The sequence below is a fragment of the Mustelus asterias genome, chromosome 31 (genome assembly GCF_964213995.1).
Source record: "Mustelus asterias chromosome 31, sMusAst1.hap1.1, whole genome shotgun sequence".
In the NCBI taxonomy this organism is placed as follows: Eukaryota; Metazoa; Chordata; class Chondrichthyes; order Carcharhiniformes; family Triakidae; genus Mustelus; species Mustelus asterias.
In genome coordinates this window covers 7,504,158-7,516,485 of record NC_135831.1, presented here as the reverse complement: position 1 = coordinate 7,516,485, position 12,328 = coordinate 7,504,158, and the positions used below count along the sequence as shown (strand labels likewise).

General features: G+C 53.9%; 1 protein-coding gene across 3 annotated transcripts in view; it reads left to right on the top strand.

Annotated features, from left to right (window-relative positions):
- The window catches only part of LOC144481683 (putative G-protein coupled receptor 139), a 57,052-nt gene extending 52,907 nt beyond the window's left edge, over positions 1–4,145 (top strand). For 2 of the 3 annotated variants that reach the window (XM_078200818.1, XM_078200819.1), the window contains one exon: positions 2,706–4,145. In XM_078200818.1, the coding sequence (XP_078056944.1) occupies positions 2,711–3,604 (894 nt within the window). In that variant the 5' untranslated portion in view covers positions 2,706–2,710 and the 3' untranslated portion in view covers positions 3,605–4,145. The remainder of the gene's footprint in view (positions 1–2,705) is intronic. The other variant, XM_078200820.1, reaches the window with a different exon arrangement.
- Positions 4,146–12,328: the final 8,183 nt, after the last annotated feature.

Below are 12,328 nucleotides of genomic sequence, written 5' to 3'. Positions count from 1 at the left end.
GGCCAATGCACCTAACCTGCACATCTTTGGACTGTGGGAGGAAACCGGAGCACCCGGAGGAAACCCACGCAGACACGGGGAGAACGTGCAAACTCCACACAGACAGTGACCCGAGGCCGGGAATTGAACTCGGGTCCCTGGCGCTGTGAGGCAGCAGTGCTAACCCACTGTGCCACCGTGCCACCCTTACAGTGCAGGAGCAGGGACTCAAGGCAGTGCATGATGCCCTGTGCCAAGGTGAATCTGGACGACTCCTTTCTCAATGCCAGTGACCACAGCCTGTCTGGTTGGTCCACTAATGCATCAAGTATTTTTGCATGCACCACCATCATCACCGTTCTGCTGTAACCTGCCCCAACCAGGCCTTCACCTGAGTTGCTTGCTGGGAAACTGGTGGGTGACCTCTCTCTCTCTGGGCTATCTGAACCCAATTTGACCCACGCAAGTTGCTATGGTTGCTGTTGAGGCTGAGGGGGGGGGACATGATTGAGGTGTATAAGATTATGAGGGGAGTGGACAGGGTGAGTAAGGAGCAGCTGTTCCCCTGGGGGTGATGGGACAGTCACGAGGGGGGCACGGTTTTAGGGAGAGGGGCAGCAGATTCAGAGGGGATTTGAGGAAACATTGTTTCACTCAGAGGGTGGTGGGAATCTGGAATGCGCTGCCTGGGAAGGGAGCGGAGACCGGAAACCTCACAACCTTAACAAAATGTCTGGATGAGCACTTGAAATATCTGAACATTCAAGGATAGGGGACAAGGACAGGAAAATGGGGTTAGCGCGACTTTAGTGATTTGATTTGATTCGATTTATTATTGTCACATGTATTGGGATACAGTGAAAAGTATTGTTTCTTGCGCGCTATACAGACAAAGCATACCGTTCATAGAGAAGGAAAGGAGAGAGTGCAGAATGTAGTGTTACAGTCATAGCTAGGGTGTAGAGAAAGATCAACTTAATGCGAGGTAGGTCCATTCAAAAGTCTGACGGCAGCAGGGAAGAAGCTGTTCTTGAGTCGGTTGGTACGTGACCTCAGACTTTTGTATCTTTTTCCCGACGGAAGAAGGTGGAAGAGAGAATGTCCGGGGTGCGTGGGGTCCTTGATTATGCTGGCTCCTGCTCTGCCCAAGACTGCAAGGAACTACAAAAGGTCGTGAATGTAGCCCAGTCCATCACGCAAACCAGCCTCCCATCCACTGACTCTGTCTACACTTCCCGCTGCCTCGGGAAAAGCAGCCAGCATAATCCAGGACCCCCACGCACCCCGGACATTCTCTCTTCCACCTTCTTCCGTCGGGAAAAAGATACAAAAGTCTGAGGTCACGAACCAACCGACTCAAGAACAGCTTCTTCCCTGCTGCCGTCAGACTTTTGAATGGACCTACCTCGCATTAAGTTGATCTTTCTCTACACCCTAGCTATAACTGTAACAGTACATTCTGCACCCTCTCCTTTCCTTCTCTATGTACGGTATGCTTTGTCTGTATAGCGCGCAAGAAACAATACTTTTCACTGGATGAGAGGAGACCTAATAGAGGTATATAAGATGTTGAGAGGCATAGATCGGGTGGACTCTCAGAGGCTTTTTCCCAGGGTGGAAATGGCTGCTACGAGAGGACACAGGTTTAAGGTGCTGGGGGGTAGGTACAGGGGAGATGTTAGGGGTAAGTTTTTCACACAGAGGGTGGTGGGCGAGTGGAATCGGCTGCCGTCAGTGGTGGTGGAGGCAAACTCAATAGGGTCTTTTAAGAGACTCCTGGATGAGTACATGGAGCTTAATAGGATGGAGGGTTATAGGTAGGTCTAAAAGGTAGGGATGTGTTCGGCACAACTTGTGGGGCCGAAGGGCCTGTTTTGTGCTGTAGTTTTTCTATGTTTCTATGTATCCCAATACATGTGACAATAATAAATCAAATCAAATCCTTCGCCCTGATGTACTCTATGAACGGTATGCTTTGTCTGTATAGCGCGCAAGAAACAATACTTTTCACTGGATCCCAATACATGTGACAATAATAAATCAAATCAAATCACTTGCCTGGATGGGAGCGGCTCCAACAACACTCAAGAAGCTCGACACCATCCAGGACAAAGCAGCCCCGCTTGATTGGCCCCCCATCCACAAACACCCACTCCCTCCACCACCGACGCTCAGTAGCAGCGTGTGTACCATCTACAAGATGCACTGCAGCGACTCACCAAGGCTCCTTCGGCAGCACCTTCCAAACCCACAACCACTTCCATCTAGAAGGACAAGGGCAGCAGATACCTGGGAACACCCCCACCTGCAAGTTCCCCTCCAAGCCTCCACTTCTCTGAATTGGAAATATATCAGCCGTTCCTTCGCAGTCGCTGGGTCAAAATCCTGGAATTCCCTCCCTAGCGGCATTGTGGGTCATCCCACAGCACGTGGACTGCAGCGATTCAAGATGGCGGCTCACCCACCACCTTCTCAAGGGACAGCCAGGGATGGGCAATAAATGCTGGACCCAGCCAGCGACACCCGTGTCCCAGGAATGAATAATAAAAGGTTCCATGTTTCGGTGCTGCTTTGTCTGTACCTGGCAGCCCCTGTTGTTACTGCAGCAGCATGATTGATCTGAATTGCTATAATGTTTGTTTGAATCTGGACTAAAGCCTGACCGGTCGCGGTTACCATATTTACGTGCTTGATAACTGTTTTTTTTGTTCCCTTGTTCCTCGCAGTGAACATGGTGACAATCTGGACTCTATCCCGGGGGAAGTGCGGCCTCTCCAGATGCATCACTCTGTACTTGGTGGCTATGGCAGCGGCAGACTTGATGGTGGTTGTCACGGAGGTGATACTGAATCGCATTCTTTACTACTACTTCCCAAGCTCTTCCCTGTACATCACTCCCGTGTGCAGTTGCATCATCGTCCTGCTCTGTGTGGCGAGGGACACCTCCGTCTGGCTGACTGTCGCCTTCACCTTGGACCGTCTCATCGCTATTTGCTACCAGAACCTGAAAGACAGGTACTGCAGCCCCAAAACGGCATCGTTGACCATCGCCGCAGTGTGTCTAGTCTTCTGCTTGAAGAACCTTCCCTGGTATTTTACATTTGACCCCGTTTACATCAGCGACAACGTGCCCTGGCTCTGCCAATCCAAACCGGCCTTTTACACCTCGCCGGCGTGGATCGGCTACGATTGGCTCCACCGGATGCTGACCCCGATTGTGCCATTTGTCCTTATCTTGACCTTCAATGCCCTGACCGTCAGCCACATTGTGGTGGCCAATCGGGTGCGCCGGGACTTGCTCTCCAATCAGGGAGGAGCCCGGGTCGATCCCGAGACAGAGAGTCGAAGGAAGTCAATGATTTTACTCTTCACCATTTCCAGCAGCTTCATTGTGCTCTGGATGCCCTATGTGGTTAATTTCCTGTATTACCGAATAACAAACACTCACTATTACAAAGGAGACGCGGACCCCGGCTATATTCTGCAGCAGGTGGCTTACATGTTCCAGCTTTCCAGCTCCTGCACCAACACCTGCATTTACGTAGTGACTCAGACTAAATTCAGGGAGGAATTGAAGAAGTTAGCCACAACTCCGTTTACGCACATCGCTCGTTTGTTCCAATAAACACCAGGAAAGTCCCACGTTGAACCCATTTGCTCGTCACTTCAACCAATCCCGTTGGCGATCTGTTGATGTGAACAAAGAACAAAGAAAAATAAAGAACAACGAACAAAGAATTGTTTGATCTATTTAGGGTCTGTCTATTGACTGATTTTTCTGTACAGCCCTGGCTGCTGTTATATGATGTGGAGATGCCGGCGTTGGACTGGGGTAAACACAGTAAGAAGTCTCACAACACCAGGTTAAAGTCCAACAGGTTTATCTGGTAGCACAAGCCACACAAGCTTTCAGCTGATGAAGGAGCAGCGCTCCGAAAGCTTGTGCTACCAGATAAACCTGTTGGACTTTAACCTGGTGCTGTGAGACTTCTTACTGTGCTATTGTAAGACCATATGAGATAGGAATGGGGGAGGCCATTCAGCCCTTTGAATGCACGCTGCCTTTTAATAAGATCATGGCTGATCTAAAACTCTGTAAGTCCACTTTCCTGCCTTCTCTCCATAACCCTTGACCCCCCCCTACGGAATAAAAACCTATCGATCTCAGTCTCCGAAATGTTCAAGGACTCGGTCTTCACAGCTTCCTGGGGTAGAGAATTCCAAGGATTCACCGCTCTCTGAGAGTTCTTCCTCAAACCTGTCTTGAATGAACACCCTCTTATTCTGCCACTGTACCCTCCGGTCTCACACTCTCCCCCTTTCTAACCCAGAGGGTGGTGAGGGTCTGGAATGCGCTGCCTGGGAGGGTGGTGGGAGGCGGGATGCCTCACATCCTTTAAAAAGTACCTGGATGAGCACTTGGCTCATCACAACATTCAGGGATATGGGCCAAGGACTGGTAAGTGGAATTAGGTGGGAGTTCAGGTGTTTCTCATGTGATGGTGCAGACCCGATGGGCCGAATGGTCTCTCCTGCCCTGTATGGCGCTATGATCCTCGTCATTTTGTAGCACAGTATTGCTGAAAACAAAGAAGCAGACTACCAAAGCTTTGGGCCCTGCACTCATCAGGTCAGTTCGCAAGAAATTGCCAACCGGAACGAGAGAGCAACAAGTTATACAACGCAAGAGGAGAACGTTGATTGCTTGGTGAGGGGTCTCTGATTGGTGGGTGTGTTGCCACGGAGAATACAGCATGGAACAGTTAACTGCCTAGCGTTGTTCAATTTCAATCTGCAGTCCCTGGCTGGGTTGGAGGTGCCTTCCCCCCGGGCGTGAGTATTCAGATTGGGGTCGGTGATGTTGTTTGGCTCGGGGTTAAATCTCCAGCCGGTGGCCGGTTAGCAGGTGCCTTCCCCGGGCTTGAACATTCAGATTGGGATCGGTGATGGTGTTAGGCTCGGGGTTAAATCTGCAGTGTCTGGCTGGGTTGGAGGGGTCTTCCCCGGGCGTGAGGTTTGAGATCAAGGTCGGTGATGGACACTAAGGGACAATTTAGCACGGCCAATCCACCTAAGCTGCACATCCTTGTGAATTATTGAACCTTCTGCTCAGCTGGATAAAGAGAGAGAGAGAGAGAGGGACAGTCAGATTGTCCTGTCTCTCCACTACTCGGGAAGAGTTTTAACAACACCAGGTTAAAGTCCAACAGGGTTTATTTGGTAGCAAATACCATTAGCTTTCGGAGTGCTGCTCCTTCGTCAGATGGAGTGGAAATCTGCTCTCAAACAGGGCACAGAGACACAAAATCAAGTTACAGAATACTGATTAGAATGCGAATCTCTACAGTCAACCAAGTCTCAAAGATACAGACAATGTGAGTGGAGGAAGCATTAGGCACAGGTTAAAGAGATGTGTATTGTCCCGGCCTAAACCGGGATGTTGGGTTAATGTCACACTATCAGTAACCCCCACAGCCTGCCTCCTGGACTTGCAGAATCTCACTGGCTGTCCTGTCTGGAGACAATACACATCTCTTTAACCTGTGCCTAATGCTCCCTCCACCCACATTGTCTGTATCTTTGACACTTGGTTGGCTGCAAGTATTCGCATTTTAATCAGTATTCTGTAACTTGATTTTGTGTCTCTGTGCCCTGTTTGAGAGCAGATATCCACTCCATCTGATGAAGGAGCAGCGCTCCGAAAGCTAATGGCATTTGCAACCAAATAAACCTGTTGGACTTTAACCTGGTGTTGTTAAAACTCTTACTCATCATAGAGTATAGAAGGAGGCCATTCGGCCCATCGAGTCTGCACCGACCACAATCCCACCCAGGCCCTACCCCCATATCCCCACATATTTACCCGCTAATCCCTCTAACCTACGCATCTCAGGACACTAAGGGGCAATTTTTAGCATGGCCAATCAACCTAACCCGCACATCTTTGGACTGTGGGAGGAAACCAGAGCACCCGGAGGAAACCCACGCAGACACGAGGAGAATGTGCAAACTCCACACAGACAGTGACCCGAGCCGGGAATCGAACCAGGGACCCTGGAGCTGTGAAGCAGCAGTGCTAACCACTGTGCTACCGTGCCGCCCGATATAGGATTTGCAGCCGGGTTACACTTAAACTTCCCCGGTCTTGGGCATTCAGATTAGAGTCGGTGATGGTGTTCGGTCGGCGGGCTGGATTTGCAGCCGCTGGCCTGGGTTACAGGTGCCTTCCCCAGGGGGAGTGAGGTTTGAGATTACGGTCGGTGATGGACACTAAGGGGCAATAATTTAGCACGGGCCAATCCACCTCAGCTGCACATCCTTGTGAATTATTGAACCTTCTGCTCAGTTGGATAAAGAGAGAGAGGGACAGTCAGATTGTCCTGTCTCTCCACTGCTGGAGATGCCGGTGTTGGACTTGGGGTGAACACAGTAAGAAGTTTAACACCAGGTTAAAGTCCCATCAGGGTTTATTTGGGAGCAAAAGCCGACACCAGCTTTGGGAGCTCCAGGCCGGCAGAGCTCAGCACAGAGTGTCCCGGGCAGAGGATCAGGAACAATTGCTTCATGGTTTCCACACCAACAATAAACAGGTGAATGAGTTGTGGTGTCGGCTGCGGCGGGGCTGGAATGAGTTGTGGCGTCGGCTGCGCCGGGGCTGGAATGAGTTGTGGTGTCGGCTGCGCCGGGGCTGGAATGAGTTGTGGTGTCGGCTGCGCCGGGGCTGGAATGAGTTGTCGTGTGGGCTGCGCCGGGGCTGGAATGAGTTGAGGTGTCGGCTGCGCCGGGGCTGGAATGAGTTGTCGTGTGGGCTGCGCCGGGGCTGGAATGAGTTGAGGTGTCGGCTGCGCCGGGGCTGGAATGAGTTGTGGTGTCGGCTGCGCCGGGGCTGGAATGAGTTGTGGCGTCGGCTGCGCCGGGGCTGGAAGGAGTTGTGGCGTCGGCTGCGCCGGGGCTGGAATGAGTTGAGGTGTCGGCTGCGCCGGGGCTGGAATGAGTTGTGGCGTCGGCTGCGCCGGGGCTGGAATGAGTTGTGGTGTCGGCTGCGCCGGGGCTGGAATGAGTTGTGGTGTCGGCTGCGCCGGGGCTGGAATGAGTTGTCGTGTGGGCTGCGCCGGGGCTGGAATGAGTTGTGGTGTCGGCTGCGCCGGGGCTGGAATGAGTTGTGGTGTCGGCTGCGCCGGGGCTGGAATGAGTTGTGGTGTCGGCTGCGCCGGGGCTGGAATGAGTTGTGGTGTCGGCTGCGCCGGGGCTGGAATGAGTTGTGGTGTCGGCTGCGGCGGGGCTGGAATGAGTGGAGGCGGCTTCATGTTCACCTTGCGGTGAAATCTGACAGTGTGGCCGCCAGGGGGCGCGTCTTGGGCGGAGTGAAGGTTCAGTTTCGAGCCCTTGGGTTCATGGTGGGTGGAGCAAAGGGGGGGGATTTGCCCGGGTTGGCCGGGTTGGAGGTGCCTTCCCCGGGCATGAGGTTTCAGATTGGGGTCGGTGATGGGGATTGGGCTCGGGGTTAAATCTGCAGCCGGTGGCCGGGTTGGAGGTGCCTTCCCCGGGCGCGGGGTTTCAGATTCCCCGCCCCCGGGCAGCAGCTCTCGGGTCGGGGCCAGTGACGAGTCCGAGCCCCGGGGCCGCGAGTCGCGGCTCAAACGTTCCATTCACTGCCCCGGAGCGCGGTACCGCCGGTGGGCGCTAGATGGCGGACGAGCGCCGCGGCTGGTGGAGCCGATACGTGGAGTGGAGGCGGCAGGAACGCAGCAGCAGTTGCAACACCGCCAATGCAGCATCCCTGTGCCAGGCACTGTTAGCAGCACTAATGCAGCGTCAGGAACGCGACAGCAATGCAACACCAGTGCATGAGCGCCAATGCAGCAGGCCTGTGCCAGTAACTGGGAGCTGCACCACCAATGAAGTTGGAATGCAGCAGCAATAAGCAGGAGCAATGCAGCAGCACCAATGCAGCAGTCCTGCACCAGTCACGGGCTGCAGGAGCAGTGCAGCAGCAATGCAACATTCCTGTGCCAGTCACTGGGTGCAGAAGCACCAATGCAGCAAGGAAGCAGCAGCACCAATGCAGTTGGAATGCAGTCGCAATGCGGCAGCACCAATGCCGCAGGGGAAAGCAGCAGTACCAATGCAGCATCCCTGCGCCGGTCACTGGGACCAGCAGCACCAATGCAGTTGGAATGCAGCAGCAATCCCAATGCAGCGCAAACGTGGCAACAATGCATCAAAACATGCAGTGCAGCAGGCTTGTGCCAGTCACTTGGGGCACCACCACCAGTGCTGCAGCAATGTAGTAGTACCAATGCAGCACCAATGCAGCAGCCCCATGCCAGTCACTCTTAGCGGCAGCACAGCACCAATGCAGCTAAGATCCCCAATGCAGCACCACCAATGCAGCAGCCCCGTGCCAGTCATTGTGAGCAATACCACCAATGCAGCAGCACCAATGCAGCTCCGCCAATGCTGCACCAACACCGAAGCAATGCGGCAGCCCTGTGCCAGACATTGACTGCAGCCGCACCATTGCATCAACCGTGCAGCTACAATGCCCCATTCCTGTGCCAGTTACTGGGCGCAGCACCGCCAATGCAGCCCTGCTTTATGATCCAGCGCCAATGCAGCAGGAGGATACAGTAGCACCACTGCAACAGAACTCAGCAGCAATGCAGCACAAATGCAGCCACAGTGCTGCAGCACCAATGCCGTAGCCCTGTGCCGCTTACTGGGAGCAGCACCACCAATGCAGTTTGAATTCTGCAGACATGCAGCACCAATGCAGCTAAGATCCCACAATGCAGCAGCACCAATGCAGCAGCCCTGCGTCAGTAATGGCTTGCGGCAGCACCAATGCAGTGGCCATGTGCCAGTAACGGCGTGCAGCAACAGCAATGTAGCAACGCTGTGCCAGTCACTGGTAGAAACGCCAATGCAAATGCAGCATTGCCTCAGCCTTTTGTAATACAGGAGTGCAGCGGCACCAATGCAGCACAATGAATGCAGGAGCAATGTATCTGCACAAAAGCAGCAGCCCTGCACCAGTCACTTGTTGCAGCAGCAACGCAGCATTCCTATGCCAGTCACTGAGTGCAGCACCCCTTTGGGATGAGTACCAATGCAGCAGGAGGAATGCAGCAGCACCAATGCAGCAAAATGCAGCAGCAGTGCTGGACCAATGCAGCCGCAGCACAGTAGCACCAATGCAGCAGCCCTGTGCCGTTAACTGGGAGCACCACCACCGATGCAGCAGGAATGCAGCAAAAAGCAGCAGCAATGCAGCTACGATCCCCCAATGCCGCAGCACCAATGCAGCAGCCCAGTGCCAGTGATTGGGAGCAGTACTACCAATGCTGCAACACCAATGATGCGCCAACGCAGCAGCAATGCAGCGGCCCTGTACCAGACACGGCATGCAGCAGCACCAATGTAGCAGCTGTGCAGCTGCAATGCAGCACTCCTGTGTCGGTCACTGGGTGCAGCAGCACCAATGCAACACTCCTTTGTGATACAGTGCCAATGCAGCAGGAGGACTGCAGTAGCGCCACGGCAACTAAACGCAGCAGCAAGAATGCAGCAAACCTCTGCAGCAATGCAGCACAAATGCAACAAAGCCTTGCAATGCAGCAGCACAAATGCAGCATCCCTATGCCAGTCACTGGAAGCAGCACAACCAATGCAGTTGGAATGCAGCAGCACCAATGCAGCGCCATTGCAGCAGCAATGCAGCATTCATGTACCAGTCACCGGCTGCAGCAGCAATGCAGCAGCAGCGCAGCAGCAGCAATGCAGATCAACTCTCCAAATGCAGCAACACCAATGCAGCGGGGGGAAACAGCACCACCAACGCAGCAGCCCGGTGCCGGCCATTGGCAGCAACACCACCAATGCAGTTGGAATGCAGCAGCACCACTGCAACAGCAACAATGCTGCAGCACCGCAGCAGCCCTGTTGCAGTCACTGAAAGCAGCACCACCAATGCAGCAGCAATGCAACAACACAAATGCCATGTGCCAGTCACCGGGAGCAACACCACCAATGCAGTTGGAATTCCTCAGAAATGCAGCAGCACCAATGCAGCAGCCATGTGCCGGTCACTCGTAGCACCACCACCAGTAGACTAGGAATGCGGCAGCACCAATGCAGCAGCAGTGCAACAGCCAAGCTGCAGCAGCGGTAATGTAACAACAATATGCAATGCAGCAGCACCAAGGCAGCAGCTCTTGCCAGTCATTGGGAGTAGTACCACCAATGCAGTTGGAATGCAGCAGCACCACTGAAGCCGCAACAGTGCTGCAGCAGCAACGCAGCAGCCCTGTTGCAGTCACTGACAGCAGCAGCACCAAAGCCATGTGCCAGTCACTGGGAGCACCACAACCAATGCAGTTGGAATGCACCAGAGATGCAGCAGCACCAATGCAGCAGCCGTGTACCAGTCACTGGCTGCAGCAGCACCAATGCAGCACCCCTTTGTGATCCAGCATCAATGCAGCATGAGGAATGCGGCAGGACCAATGCAGCAAAACGCAGCACCAATGCAGCACCAATGCAACAGCACCATTGCATCACCCGCAACAGCAATGCAGCACTAATGCAGCACCGGCGTCGCAAAACCTAACAATACCGCAGCACTAATGCAGCCGGGGGAGAGAGCAGCAGCGCCAGTACAAGTGCATCAGCACTGTGCCAGTCACTGGTAGCACAACCGATGCAGTTGGCATGCAGCAGCACCAACGCAGCAGCAATGCAGCAGCCCGGTACCAGTCACTGGCTGCAGCAGCACTTAATAACAGCAGTGCGGCTGCAGCTCAGCAGCACCAATGCTGTTGCATTGCTGCCGCGTTTCGCTGCAGTGGTGGTGCTGCATTGGTGCATTCCAATGGCATTGTTGGTGGTGCTCCCTGTGACTGGCACAGGGGGCTGCTTTCCACTGTTGCATTTGTGCTGCTGCACCGGGGAATCTAAGCTGCATTGGTGATGCATTGCTGCAGCATTCCAAGTGCATTGGTGGTGCTGCCCCAAGTAAACAGCACAGGGCTGCTGCATTGGTGTGGCTGCGCTGCGGCTGTGTTTCCGCTGCATTTTCTTGCATTGGTGCTACTACATTCCTCCTGCCGCATTGGTGCTGGATCGCAAAAGAGTGCTGCATTGGTGCTGCTGCACCCAGTGACTGGCACGGGAATTCTGCATTGCAGCTGCACAGCTGCTGAATTGGTGCTGCTACAGCCAGTGTCAGGTACAGGACTGCTGCGTTGGCGCTGCATTGATGCTGCCTTAGTGGTGCTGCAGTGGGGCTGTTGCATTGATGGTACTGCTCCCAACGATTGATACATGGCTGCTGCATTGGTGCTGCTGCATGGGGGTCTTAGCTGCATTGCTGCAGCTTTTTGCTGCAATGTGGCTGCATTCCAACTGCATTGGTGGTGGTGCTCCCAGTAAAGGTTACGTGCCTGCTGCATTGGTGCTACTGTGCTGCGGTTGTATTGGTCTGGCATTGCAGCTGCATTGTCACCGATCCACTGTGGCTGCATTGATGCAGCGTTTTGTTGCTGCATTCCTCCTGCTGCATTGCTGCTGGACCACAAAGGGGTGCTGCATTGGTGCCACTACACTCAGTGACTTGAACAGGGCTTCTGCATTACTACTTTGGTGATGCATTGGTGCTGCTGCATTAGTGCTGCCGCATTGCTGCTGTATTGCAACGGCATGCTAGTTACTGCTCCTAATGACTGGTATAAGACTGATGCATGCGCTGAGGCTGCATTGGTGCTGCATTGATGATGTGTTTTGATGCATTGGTGCTGCAGCATTCCTCCCGTTGCATTGGTCCAGCACCACCCAGTGACTGGCACAAGATTGCTGCATTGCTGCTGCAACCAGTGACTGGTACAGGGCTCCTGCCTTGCTGCTGCGTTGGCACTGCATTGGATCTGCTGCATAGCCTCTGCATTCCAACTGCATTAGTTGTGCGGCACCCAGCGACTTCACAGGGATGCTGCATTGGTGCTGCGGATTCCCCGCTGCATTGGTGCTGTGACAGCGCACGTTTCTGCTGCATTGGTGCTGCATTGCGGCTACGGTGTGCGGCATTGGTGCCACTGCATTGGTGTTGGTGTTCTCAGTGACTGGCACAAGGCATTGGCGCTGCTGCATTGCAGCTGCATTCCAACTGCATTGGTGCTGCTGCATTGCAAGGGATTTCTGCTTTGGTGCTGTGGATTTGTGGCAGCTGCATTGGGGCTCCATTTCTGCTGTGGTTTGCTGAATTGGTGCTGCTTCATTCCTGCTGCTGCTGCATTCCAAATGCCTTGGTGCTGCAGGTCTCAGTAACCGGCACAGAGCTACTGCTTTCCCCTGC